Source organism: Chiloscyllium punctatum, chromosome 2 (assembly GCF_047496795.1).
Source record: "Chiloscyllium punctatum isolate Juve2018m chromosome 2, sChiPun1.3, whole genome shotgun sequence".
NCBI classification, from domain to species: domain Eukaryota; kingdom Metazoa; phylum Chordata; class Chondrichthyes; order Orectolobiformes; family Hemiscylliidae; genus Chiloscyllium; species Chiloscyllium punctatum.
This window is the reverse complement of record NC_092740.1, coordinates 82,965,615-82,980,141: the sequence shown is the minus strand read 5'-3', so window position 1 is coordinate 82,980,141 and position 14,527 is coordinate 82,965,615. Positions and strand designations below refer to the sequence as shown.

Below are 14,527 nucleotides of genomic sequence, written 5' to 3'. Positions count from 1 at the left end.
CAGTGGTTAGCACTGCTGCCTCACAGCAGGTACTCAGGTTCAATTCCAGCCTTGGTGACTGCAAATTCCACACAGACAGACATTCTCCCAGTATCTGCATGGATTTCCTTCAGGTGTTCCTGTTTCCTCCCACAATCCAAAGGTTTACCCGTTTGCTGGATTGACCATGCTAAATTGCTCATATTGTCCTGGCATGTGTCGGTGAGGTGGATTAGCCATGGGAAATGCAGGCTTACAGGGATAGGGGAATAGATGCTCTTTGGAGAGCAAGTGAGGATGTGTTGGACTGAATGGCCTGTTTCCACACTGTAAGGATTCTACGATTCTACACAGCTTTCACCAATGTTCATGAAAAGAAATGTAGTGATTTGGTGCCTAGATAGGTTGATGCCATCAACTTACAGTTGAGTGCTGGGAATCCCTCAAATAATAAATCAGCACAGACCATTTGGTCCATTGGAGATCAGTGACAATTGCAGCTTTACTGCAGACTGTAAATATAGGCCCATAAGTATTGCATTACATTTAACAGCATGAATTCTTACCTCCTCATATACATTCTTTCTGAACTCCAATTCCTCCGTTAGGCTCTGACATCGATTCTCAAGATCTACTCTCAAGAGGGTCTCTTCCTCAAGTTGCTTCTTCACCGCAGCCAAGGAAACTTCCAGCTTCAGGAAAGGAGATCACTTCATCATTTTAAAGAATTCAAGAAACCAAAGATATAAAAATATACTGCACAGCTAATTTATCCAAAAAAAAGCACGACCATTAATTATTTTAAACATTTGTAGATGCCTTGACTACAGGCAGCTTTTTGGGGCAAGATCATACTTACAACATCTTTAAACTGACAGGAGCCAGCAGAAACTTCATTCCATACCATTCACCGATTTCTATATAAGAATCTTTTAAGAGTCTGAGGCTACCACATTTTTTTAAAAAATAGGAAAATTGGAAAATGACAAGGCTATGGGAGACAGCACGGTAAACTAGATTACTTTTGGACTGCACTAGTTAAAATCATGGAAAGGTAGGTTGTAACATTGACTTGTTTCTTTGGAATAAGTTTCTATAACGGGCTTTCTTGGCTTCCATAATTTCTTTTTAAAATTTAATTTTATGACTTTGCTAGAATGGATACCGGAAGAATGTCCCATTAATGCAAGTCAGTCATCAAGAAATCCATTAAGGAATGCAAAGAATGAAGAAAAGTTTAGCCAAGGAATATAAACAAAATGGAAACTTGCGATCAAAGAAGTGGTTAAAGTGAATAGGATGGATACATTTAATGAGAATATGCACAAGCATTTAAAAGGAGTTACAATGGTAGGATTGAAGGAAAACAAATGGGAGAAGACTCAAATGAAACAAACACAGTAGCGGCCTGAATGATTTTTGTGTAGTGTATTATGTAGATATTTTTAAGATAGAAGAATTTCATGTTAAAGCATCCATCAGCTCACAAGGATACTAAAAGTTTCTACCTATTGATCAGTTTGCACAAACCAAGTCCATAATCATCTGATGAAATCCTAAGCATTTATACTGTAACTATACACTAAGAGATGATTGATCAGACATATCAATTGTGAAGATTATTCTTAAAATTCAGAAGTAATTTTCTAATTAAGCCTGTGGAATAATCAACAATGGCACTGGGCTTTTACTGAACATATATTCCACAATAGTATCGAATCATTCCAGGGGTGAGGGCAAGAGGAGGAAGCAACTACTTTATACCGGAGCTTTAACCAATCTGCTTACAGAAAATCTGAAACTACCTTATACTGTTAACGTAAGTACTGCATCTGATGTGATGGACCATGCAGGTGCACAGAAAAAACATGATAAGCAAAGTACAAGTGCAGTGACATAATGTCAAAAAGTATTGTACTGGCAGCCGAAAGGGGACAGAGATAATTATACGAGGGTGGGTGTGGGCAAGGCAGCTGGGAAGGCATTAGGTAAATGCAGGTTGGGGGGATGATACTGATAAGTCGGAGGTAGGATGGAATGGATCAGTTGGAAGAAAAAGGTGGACAGCAAGGATGGTGCACTTAAAAATTTTGGCCAAAGCAATGAAAACCATAAAACTTAAGCACAAATTCATAAAAGCACCTAGGAGAGAAGGTTAGATCTGAGACTTCAAATGAAAAGATAATCTGCAGATTCCAGAAAATAAAATAACAAAATGAAAGAAGGCATTGAAACATCAATCATAACATGGCAGATTGTGAGAAGAAAGAACATACTATCTTAGAGGAGGTGGTAATTTTGAGGGGTGGAGGGATGCACTCTACAAGTAAGGAAAACGATGGCAAATGATAGTACAGTGAAAGCCACATGAAGTGGACATGCAGTCATTACTTTGAATGCTGTGTTTTATCATTATTACCATCAGGATGAATTTTAAGTAAGGACTTGCTGAACTGCACACTGGACAGGAATAAATATATACATGTAACTTATGAAATAAAAGCAATGTTCGAGAAGGAAAGGTAATGGCAATTCCCCAAACATGAATTGATGAAAATTAAAATTACAGTCCTTCAGAATTCCAAAAGAATTTTCCAGTTACCGGTCACAATGCTACCTTTGAAAGACGAGCTTGTAAATCCTCAACTTCTTCTTCAAGGGCATTCTTTCCTCCCAGTGCAGTGGCAAGGCTAGCCTCCTTGGAATGAAGCGCAGTTTCTAGATCTTTGATGTGAAGTTGGGCACCACGAAGATCAGATTCTTTTTTGGTGTAACTGTTGGAAGACCAGAGGGAAAAAACAAATTTAATTTTCTGTCTCCTCAATAACTAAAATTGGATTATGCTCAATTATTTAGAGAAACTTTGGGCATTGATTGCAACATAGTTCACTGAAATTATCAAGTTAAATTACGAAGAAACAAAAATGACACCGTATTAAGATGCAGGAACAAACTACTCCAGATACTGGAATCTATACTGTAAACAAATGGAGAACACAGCGGGTCAGACAGCATCTGTGGACAGACAAGATAACGTCGAGTCTAGATGACTCTTCAGAACTGAAGTGACGTCATCCAAGCTCAAAACTTCAGCTTGCTCTCTCTCCATGGATGCTGTCTGACCCAGTGTGATCTCCAACATTTCTTATTTTCACCATAGTAAAAAGGGATAGTTAAAATCAAGATATTTAAACAATTCAAGAACATTAGTGCATAGAATGAAGTAGTCCAGGCACAAATATATCTAGTATGCCACATGCCTGAAATTACCTTCTTCATAAAAATTTTAAAATTTCACATTAGAAAAATTCCTCAAAGTTTCACTAAAAAGGAATATCATATCAAAATGGTTTGACTCAATTGGACATTTCCAAACAGGAGAATGGAAGAAAAACAAAATCAAGAAAGGAAGTTCATTATTACAAAATAAAAATTAAAAGTAACTTTAACATTAATTTCACATCCTTTTTAGTTCACTACCTAGTACAGGCCTTGATCTGAAATGCCGAAATCCATAAAGCTCCAAATTCCGGAGTCTTTTTCGTGAAGTTTTTTACTCATTAACAAGGTTGTTTGGCGTGCAGTTAACCCAACTCCACACCTACTCAACCCACATCATGCTGGAGGCATGGTCTAGCACTGGCAAGCATCAATTCTGTCTCAGGGCCCATAGTACTCAGATACATCTGCTGTTTGGTAAGATTTTTTAAAAATTTCACCATTAAGCTGCCTCTTATTCTGAAACCTGAAAAATTCCAAATTCCGAAAATCTGCTGGCCCCAAGAGTTTCGAATAAGGATTGCAACCTGCACTAACTTAGCCAATAATATCCATTATACATTTTGTGTATTAATTCTTTAATACAAGTATGCTCATGGAGGAAAGGTTGGACAGATTGGACGGGTTCCCTCTGGAATTTCAGAGAATAATGGGTGACACGATTGCAATAATTAAAATCCTGAACAGTCTTGACAAGGAGGATTCCATTTTCCTATGCTCTGGAGGATGTGGCTAAGAGTCAGTTGAGAAAATATATCTGATTCTGCATTAAAAAGTTTTGAATAATGAGGTAAGAATCTCATGAGTGAGCAATGTGCAATTAGCACTTAATCTCACTTCACTGAGCAGCCACCTAGTCTCCCATGCACTGGTCAGAAACTGGATAACAATAATTCTTGCTATGAAATCAGAGCTGGTGGCTGACAGTCCCATCTCACTGCTTTCCTCTTTAGATGGCTATTTTGGTACACACTATGGACAGTGACTGCTTACACACTCTGCCCGAGCAGGTTGGCATCAGACACTGGTCATCCTTGCCACATCATGACACCTCTCGAAATTTACTTTAGAGTATTTTGGACAGCCCTGGCATCTTTGTCTTTGTTAGCTAATAGATGCTTTAATACAAAATTCTTCTGTATTAAAACTATAATACACCGCACAGAAATACATCATTCAATCCACAAGTACACTTACACTCCATTTGAGCTTTCTCCCATTTTTACCCTTAAATAAATCCACTCATGACTCCGTAAATTACTTAGAATCATAGAGTCATAGAGATGTACAGCATGGAAATAGACCCTTCGGTCCAACCCGGCCACGCCAACTAGACATCCCAACCCAATCTAGTCCCACCTACCAGCACTTGACCCATGTCCCTCCAAACCCCTCCTATTCATAAACCCATTCAAATGCCTTTTAAATGTTGCAATTGCACCAGCCTCCACCATATCCTCTAGCAGCTCATTCCATACACCTATCACCCGCTGCGTGAAAAAGTTGACCCGTAGGTCTCTTTTATATCTTCCCCCTCACACCCTAAACCTATGCCTTCTAGTTCTGGACTCCCCAACCTCAGGGAAAAGACTTTGCCTATTTACCCTATCCATGCCCCTCAAATTTTGTGAACCTCTAAGGTCACCCTTTAGCCTCCGACGCTGCAGGGAAAACAGCCCCAGCCTGTTCAGCCTCTCCCTGTAGCTCAGATCCTCCAACCCTGGCAACATCCTTGTAAATCTTTCCTGAACCCTTCCAAGTTTCACAACATCCTTCCGATAGGAAGGAGACCAGAACTGCACGCAAATATTCCAACAGTGGCCTAACCAATGTCCTGTATAGCCGCAACATGACCTCCCAACTCCTGTACTCAATACTCTGACCAATAAAGGAAAGCATGCCAAATGCTTTTTTCACTATCCTATCTACCTGCAACTCCACTTTCAAGGAGCTATGAACCTGCACTCCAAGGTCTTTTTGTTCAGCAACCCTCCCTAGGACCTTACCATTAAGGTGTACAAGTCCTGCTAAGATTTGCTTTCCCAAAATGCAGCACCTCGCATTTATCTGAATTAAACTCCATCTGCCACTTCTCAGCCCATTGGCCCATCTGGTCCAGATCCTGTTATAATCTGAGGTAACCCTCTTCGCTGTCCACTACACCTCCAATTTTGGGGTTATCTGCAAACTTACTAACTGTACCTCTTATGCTCGCATCCAAATCATTTATGTAAATGACAAAACATAGAGGGCCCAGCACTGATCCTTGTAGCACTCCACTGGCCACAGGCCTCCAGCCTGAAAAACAACCCTCCACCACCCCCCTCTGTCTTCTACCCTTGAGCCAGTTCTTTATCCAAATGGCTAGTTCTCCCTGTATTCCATGAGATCTAACCTTGCTAATCAGTCAGTCTCCCATGGCGAACCTTGTTGACTGCCTTACTGAAGTCCATATAGATCACATCTACTGCTCTGCCCTCAATCCTCTTTGTTACTTCTTCAAAAGACTCAATCAAGTTTGAGAGACATGATTTCCCACGCACAAAGCCATGTTGACTATCCCGAATCAGCCCTCGCCCTTCCAAATACATGTACATCCTGTCCCTCAGGATTCCCTCCAACAAACTTGCCCGCCACCGAGGTCAGGCTCACCAGTCTATAGTTCCCTGGCTTGTCTCTTCCACCCTTCTTAAACAGTGGCACCACGTTAGCCAACCTCCAGTCTTCCGCTTGTACAGCTTCTCCTTAAATATATCCATCCTGTTCACTTCAGCCACTCCCTGTAGTAGCAACTTCCCATTTCTTACACTCCTTGGCTTAAAAAAAAATCTTCTCTATTCTTTGCATTCTCTATCGGATTTCTCGGTGATCCACTTGTATTAATGGACTTTAGGGACATTCCCCCATATTCATTCCAAAAAAGTCTTCAAATTACATTTTAAAAGGAAATTATGGAAATAGAGGAAGCCCAGAGTGCTACTTAAATGACAGAAGTTTGGGAAGAATAGATGTACAAAAAAGGGAATTAGATGCTTGTCAATAAGTCACTGAAGCAAATATTCAAGGTATGTAGGAAGGCTAATAGAACATTGAGTTTTATTGCAAGAGTCATTGACTATGGGAGGAGTGGAGTGAAGTCCTCTAATTGTACAGGAGCTTGATTAGACCACACCAACTGTGGAGTATTGTGCACTTGCAGGCAATGATCTGTGTATTACCACCTTCTAGGTGGCAAGGTCAAGAGAATATGGAAAAAATGTTAAAAAGCACACAACGCCAAATTAATAGATTGTTTCCACACTGTAGGGAATCTAATCTCTACGACCCTCAGAAGGGCAACCCACCCAGACCCATTCCCCTACATTTACCCTTGACTAATCCACCTAACACTATAGGCAACTTAGTATGGCCAATTTACCTAACCCGCACATCTTTGGATGGTGAGGAAACTGGAGCACCCAGAGAAAACCCACGCAGACACGGGGACAACGTGCAAACTTTATAGTCCAACAGGTTAATTTAGAGGCACTAGCTTTCAAAGCGCTGCTTCAACAATTGCCCATTTCTTACACTTCTTGACTAAAAAAAATTCTGTTTTTCCATTCTCTATTGGATTTCTTGGTCATCCACTTGTATGCACTTCAGCAATGCTTTGAAAGCTAGTGCCTCTAAATAAACCTGTTGGACTATAACCTGGTTTGCATGATTTTTAAACTTTGTCCATCCTAGCCCAACACCGACTCCCCCAAATCAGGAATATGGATGGTTCTGTTGAGTGGGACTCGGGGACTTGCTATAGTGTACAGTACACGTTGCTGTCATAGCTTCAGTCTTGTGTTTTGCACTAATGTGCTGGGCCCTAGAGTACAGTAGACATATGAACATACAAATGAAGTAGATTAGGAAGCCCCTTGAGCCTGCTCTGCCCTTCAGCATGATTGATCTGTTTCTAATTTCACATTCCGACCTTTAATTTCCTGGCCTAACACAAATTTACCCACCTCTGCCTTAAAAATATCCAATCACCCAGCCTCCATTGCATTTAGAGTTAAAGTTAAAACAATGTTCAAACATTTTGCTTCATCCTGTCCTTAAAGGAAGGGCAAACACTAACTTTTAAACAGTAGGCCCTAATGCTGGATTTGCCCAGTAGACTGCCAATTTTTATGGTAAATTTTCAAAGTGCCTATCCAAGGAGTTTCATGAAGGATTTCCTTGGTCAGCTGCAACAAGTTCCCTCTCAATTCTCTGCAGCTTGCCACATTTGTGATTTGCACTGTATTTCTACAGCACCCATTTCCAGTGGGACTGTGCAAGTGGAAGTATGATGAAGGCTTCCAGCCCGAAATGTCAATTCTCCTGCTCCTCTGATGCTGCCTGACTTGCTTTGCTTTTCCAGCAACACACTCTCGACTCTATCTCCAGCATCTGCAAACCTCACTTTCTCCCAGACAGTGGAAGTATTCACCACTGTCAAGCTCTCCATTGATTTCTGAAGCCAGCACCACCTTAAAAATGCAGCTGCCCTTCACAGTTCCAGAGTGTGACAAACTGCCCCACGGATGGCGAAGAAAGGAAATTTTGCTTTGCGGGCAGGGACCTGGTGGATGGGATGATGCATAGGAGTGTCACTCTTTTTCCTCAGGACTACCAGAAGAGACCATAGCACCAGACTGCCAACCTGGTCCATAGTTGTTCCCTGGCTACTTGTGGTGCCCACAGCAGTCTGGAGGAGTGCCTAGCAATGCAGGCAGAAAGCTTAATGATGTTCTGTGCTCTGAAAGCAAGTTTCAGCATTCTTCACCTCAGTTACCTCATACATCACTTGAATTTTGCAACTGCACACACATTCCACCGGGCTCATGGTCTAACATTCTTACTATACCGTGCAACATTTTTCACCATTCATCTAATGCACCTTAAACTCACCAGACTAGCAACTCTGCATTACCTACTCACTGGCTCAGAACACCATCACCTTTTGCCCCCACACAAAAAAAAAGTGCCAGTACACTCTTAAGTATTCTAAGTGAGTTTGAGAGGTTGAAAGGTGTCACAATATGGCAAGGATGGTCAGTGTCTGATGCCAACCTCAGTGGACAGGGTGCGCAAGCATGGAATGCAACAAAATGGGCACCCAGAGAAGCGAAATAGTGAGATGGAATTGTCTGGTAACAGCTCAGATTTTCATGTTGAGAATTATTACCAGTTTATGGGAGACTAGGAGGCTGTTCAATAAAGTTAGGAGTAATTGCACACTGTGCACTCATGAGATTCTTGCCTCATTGTCCAGTTCTGCATTAAAAAGTTTTGAAAATTTTTCTTTGGCATCAAGAAAATTTCTTTCCCAAGCTCACCATATTTTCCCAACTGGCCCACCCTTGCCCCCTCCAGGAGCTTAAAAAATGGAGTCCACTTTGTCAAGGCCATTCAGAATCTTGTTATTGCAGTCATATCACCCTGCATTCTCTGAAATGCAAAAGGAAACAGTCCAAACTGTCTAACTTCTCATGAGCATCTGTTCAGTCCAGGTATCAATGGACTGAACTTCTCTGACTCATCTCGAATGCACTTAGTTTCCTTAAATTAAGCAGGCGAAAACTGCATACAATTTGAATTTTTTCCCCTTATTCCCTCAGGGGATATAGAGATCAGTGGCTGATCAACACTTATTGCTTGTTATAGCTGCCCTTAAGATGGTAGCAAGTTGCCTTCTTGAACTGCTGCAGTCCATGCCCTTGGAGCAGACAGGGTGACCGTTGTATCCACAGGTCCGGTTTTCGCAGTTTCAATTACCCGCAGTTTGCTGCGGCCTGAACACATTACATTAAACACTCCAGAACCAGGGACCAAGGGTCTGCCTGGGGAGGCAATTTTCCCAGTTAAATAAATGGGTTTGCTAATATCTGTGGTTTCAGGCTTCCCCGATACGTCTTGGAACATATCACCCCTGTGGGGACTACTGTACTCATAATGCCATTAGGGAGGAAGTTCCAGTATTTTGACTAGCCACAGTGAATGGGCAGCAATACATTACCACCTTCAGGTGCCCCTCCAAGCCACTCACCATCCTGATTTGGAAGTGTTCCCATGTAATCGGCTGCCCTTGTCTTTTGCAATGGAAGCGGTCATGGTTTTGGAATGTGCTGTCTAAGGATCTTGGGTGAAATTCTGCAGTGCATCTTGTAGATAGAACACACTACTCCTACTGAGCATCAGAGGAAGAGGGGGAGTGGATATGGTGCCAATCAAGTGGGCTGCTTTGTTCTGGATGGTGACAAGCTTCTACAGTGCTGTTGGAGTTGCACCCATCCATGCAAGTGGGCATATTCCATCACATTTCTGACTTGTGCCTTATAAATTGTGGACAGGCTTCGGGAAGTCAGGAGGAGTGTTACTAACTGCGGGATTCCTACCCTCTGAGTCTTGTAGCCATTGTATTTATGGTGAGTCCAGTTGAGTTTCAGTCAACGTACCTTGAAGTTAAAAATAACAACTGTAGTCCATTAGGAAAGATTTTACAATGCAACAACTGCAGTGCCAATGCAAATGAATAATATATATCCATAAGGAGTGTACAGACTGACCAAACAGGTTCTGTGATCTGCAAGCGGAAGGGAGTTTTCCGCCACCCCTGCAACAGACTGAAAACAAATGAATTGACAAGGAATCTGATCATAATAGATGTGTTTTTTTTAAAAATAGCATTGAGATATATTTAGCGAACAGGAAAATAAAGCATTTTAAAACCATCTTAATGGAAACTTCAGAATTAACCACAATTGTTCAGAAGAATTCTTTTAGTTGAATTATACAGAGTAACAAAAAATGTTATAGCACAGGAGGAGGCCATTCTGTCTGTTGTGTCCACATGAGCTCTTCAAATGAGTATTACCCACTGCCACACTCCTGCCTTTCTCCCCATATTCTTGAACACAATTTCTATCCAAATAATGGTCCAATGCCCTCCTCTTGAAAGCCTTAATTGAGCCTGCTTCCCCCACACTTCGAGGCTGTCAATTTTTAATTACTTATGGTGAGAAAACTTTTCATTTTGCCCACTTAGCACATTTGCAAATCACTTTAAATCTATAAGCTCACATTCTTCTCCCTTGTACAAGCATGATCAGATTCTACCTGCTCACTCTATTCAGCTGCTTAGGATTTTGAAAACCCCTATCAGGCCAACACCTAGCCTTCTGAGGACAGGTTGGAGAAGATGAAGTCTCATATTCTAGGAACTATTCTGGCACATTTCTTGTGTTCTCTCCAAAGTGAAACCTATCTCCTGTAAAAGTGGTGCTCAGAACTGTGTAAAAAAAACACACCAGCTAAAAGGTCTAACAAGAGTCTCATAACTTTAACATCACCTTCTTGCTCTTGTATTCAATGTCCCTATTAATAAAGCTGAAGATGCTGCATGATTAATTACAATCTCCACCCGTCCTGCCACCTTCAATGATCTGTGTTATCATACACCCAAATACTTTTGCTCCTGTTACTTCTAAAAATATTCTACTTCTTGGTTCATATTGTCTTTCAACATTCTACCAAAATACATCACCTCAGACCTCCTTACATTGAACCACATCTACCATCTATCCATCAACTGGTGTTCTTTTGGAGTTTTACACTATCCTCTTCAGTTTGCAATCCTTCCAATTTTTCAAAACACCGGTAAACTTTGAAAGTGCCCCCTGCTCACGAAGATCTAGGTCATTCGCATATATTTTTAAAAAATAAAACAGGAAAAGCAACAGATCCCAATGCTGGTTCCATGGAATGCCACTACAAAGATTCCACCAGCCTGAAAAATATCCATTGACCACGACTCCATTTCCTATCACATAGGAAATTGTGTGTCCGCACAATGGACTGTTGCTTTTATTGCATGAACTGTAAACTTCAAGTCCATACCAAGCGTCTTCTACTAATTAATACAGATCAAATAACAGCATTACCCTCAAAACCTGTTCCTTCAGAACCATTAGGTCTTCCAAAAGCCCCAACACATTAGTCAAGCATGAATTTCCCAGCAGAAATCCATGCCGACTCTTGCTAAACAGCCTGCCTTCACCATCCCCCAACCCACCAATTCCACACCAAATTACTAGCAACTTCCCTAACATTGACATTAAACTGACTGCTGTATAATTGCTGAGCTTATTCTTACAAATTTTCTTGAACAATAGTCATAATGCCAGTCTCTTATTGCAGTCTATCTTGCCCAGTTCTGCTCTTACCCTATTAAAGCCAACTTACTGCCAATCAACTTTTCTCGTTCTGGATTGACTGATGCCATTACAATAGTATGGTCTTATCGCCTAAATATTCCCTCACTGACATTTGATTTACTTGGCCCACCTCATTGCTACAAAGTAGCTCCACAAGTGCATGGTTTCTTGATGGGTCGGACACATTGCTACAGGAAATGCTCCAGAACATCAAATCAGGAATGTTTGTCCTTTGATGATTCTTATATTACCAGAGTCCTGGACTGTATTTGGACACTTACCATTATAAAGGGCCCCATAATGTTGGGATTTCTTAATTTCCTGGTATATTTGTTCCTCTACATTTTAAAAGTCTACAGACAACATCTAACAATGTAAATGTACCCCTTTTGATCCTTAGCTATAGCTAAATAGATTCTATCCTTGGAACCCAGAGCATCGCTTTCTGCAGCAACACTCACCCTACACCAAAACTTCCATCCTTCTTCCTTGCCTTCCTTTACTAGATTTTCTGATCACCTTCTCAGGAATATTCATACCCAATCTTGGTCAACATTTATGTGAATACATGCTGCTGAAGACACACAAAAATAACAGAGGAATGATTTCCTCAAGTCATTTTAGGAATTTAAGGAATTGGACAGAAAGGGAGAAAGTAGATGGCAGAATGGGAGTAGATTAGTACATCCACCTTTAACTTTTGGCATTCTAATACAGGAATGAGTGGGCTGAAGTCTCCACTCATAAGAATTGGTATAAAATATATCATTTGAGTATTCTTAGCCCAGTTCCAACCGACTGATGAGCTGCAGCACAAAATGGCCCACAATTTTCCATATCAAAAATCTAAAAATAATAACAGTACATTCCCTTTTAAGATAGATGCACAATTAAAGTGAAATTTGGATTATGAAATGCATTGTTCTGTAAGATCCAGATTCAAGAATATTTCAACAGTTGATTTCTCAAAAGGCCTGTTTTTAGAAACAAAAAAAATGTATACACGCACACAGCTGACTTTTGTTTTATTATATACTTGAGCAATTTGAACAAACTGTACCATTGAATCCAGTCACTGAATGTTGCTCAATAGTCTTTGCATCACGTTTCCCCATAACAGCCTTGCAACAGCCCTATCGCTAAGCAATTTTTACTGCCCACTCCCAGGATTTGAAGTTAAACATATGCATCTATAGAACATGAGTTTTAAAAATAGGGTCCAAGGTAGCTTATTTAATTTGATAGTTATGCATAAATGTTATGCTAGTAGACCAATATAGAAAGGAATGTTTTAGGAGGAGGAGGAGAGTGGGACAGAAGTCCATAACTTGGGATCATGCAGCTGAAAGCACAGTTAATGTTGAACTAATGTTTTTTTTCCAATCATCAGGCATGAACAAGAACAGCAAAGGCAAGTTAGGAGATAGAGAAGAGGGAGGTCACAGAGAAAGTTGAACACAAAAACAAGAATTCAGTAGTCATCCACATTTGGTCTGCTCATTGATCCACAATTAATTGGAATTGCCAAGTCTGAATCTTCAGCTGATGTCACCAATTTCCTTTTCATGTGAAGTATGAGCTAAAGAAAACAATTTTGTACTCTTATCCAGGTCTTACTTTGGAACACTACTATGCAGTGCTACTTCAAATTTAGAAATTTGAAATAGAAATATATAGAAAGCATGAAAAGCAGCGAGCAAACCTACATCCACCTTTTCAAACTGTTTGACTTGGTACTTAAAAAAAAAATTGGAAATCAGTTTCCTTCATGCTTGCCTTGGAGCTAGTTTAGAAGGTCTGTCAGATAGTGGACGCACTATCTCAAAAATGCAGTTGTGCTGTTAGTCATTGTAGAGCAAGTTCTGCACCAAATAAATGCAACCAGTAAAACCAGCTTAACATTAAACAAACATACTAAAGCTAGAAACACAAATCCAGAGCAATGGAACGTTGAACAGTCAATATTGCAAGTTAATTACTTTTAAATCTGAAGTAGGCAGGGTTTGTGCAATGGTCACTCTCACCATTATGGGAGTAGGTGGGACCGATCTCTAACTTGCTTGAGCCCCTGCCACCAAGCAGTCATTATCACGGTTGGGACAGCTGACATTGTGGCGAGTGTAACTTTTGTGATGGACACTAGAAGTTGGTCATCTAAGTGCATTGTTCTGTCCTCATTACCCTCAATGCAAAATAGTGTTCAAAGAGCATAACTCATTTATTGAAAGGAGTACAGAAAGTAGTCATTTACACAAGTTGGCTCTGATAAGAAAAGGGTGGGCCTCGATGGAATTCGGAGACAAAATGTCAGGGAACTCCCACTTTCAACTACACACTAGTAGCTGTACTGAGAAGGAACTTATTAGGGTATGGGAAGAGTCTAGTACAACAAAAAAAGGACAAAGTAGTTCACTGTCATATCAGTGCCTCAGGAACTAATTTATTTTGAAGATAGGCATGAAACCAAAATACAATGTGTTCAATATTACAAATAAATTAATGTTCAGTGATTAGGTTTTCATCCAGGGTGAGATAGACAGTATTGTCAGAATTAGTGATCAACGTTCACTTGATAAAGAAAGGTCTGCTTTACAAACGCCCACTTAGAGAACTCTATCACCCCTGAACATTCAATGACATTACCATCAGTGAATCCCTCAGCATCAATATGTTAGAGGTTACCGCTGACCAGAAACTGTACTTGACTAGTCACATAAACAGTGTGGCTGCAAGAATAGGTCAGAGGCTAGGAATCTTGTATCAAGTAACTCACCTCCTGAATGCCCAAAAAGTAGTATGTGAGGACTGCAGATGCTGGAGATCGGAGCTGAAAATGTGTTGGTGGAAAAGCACAGCAGGTCAGGCAGCATCCAAGGAGCAGGAGAATCGATGTTTTGGGCAGGAGCCCTTCTTCAGGAAGGATTCCTGAAGAAGGGCTCATGCCCGAAACATCGATTCTCCTGCTCCTTGGATGCTGCCTGACCTGCTGCGCTTTTCCTGAATGCCCAAAGCCTGTCCACCATTTCCAAAGGCTC

At 40.8% G+C, this 14,527-nt stretch overlaps 1 protein-coding gene across 2 annotated transcripts in view; it reads right to left on the bottom strand.

Moving 5' to 3' along the window:
- Positions 1 to 14,527, bottom strand: part of lmnb1 (lamin B1) — a 54,127-nt gene that overhangs the window by 17,843 nt on the left and 21,757 nt on the right. For both annotated transcript variants that reach the window (XM_072584729.1, XM_072584739.1), the window contains exons 2-3: positions 2,597 to 2,753; positions 546 to 671 (exon numbers count right to left, since the gene is read on the bottom strand). In XM_072584729.1, the coding sequence (XP_072440830.1) occupies positions 546 to 671; positions 2,597 to 2,753 (283 nt within the window). The remainder of the gene's footprint in view (positions 1 to 545; positions 672 to 2,596; positions 2,754 to 14,527) is intronic.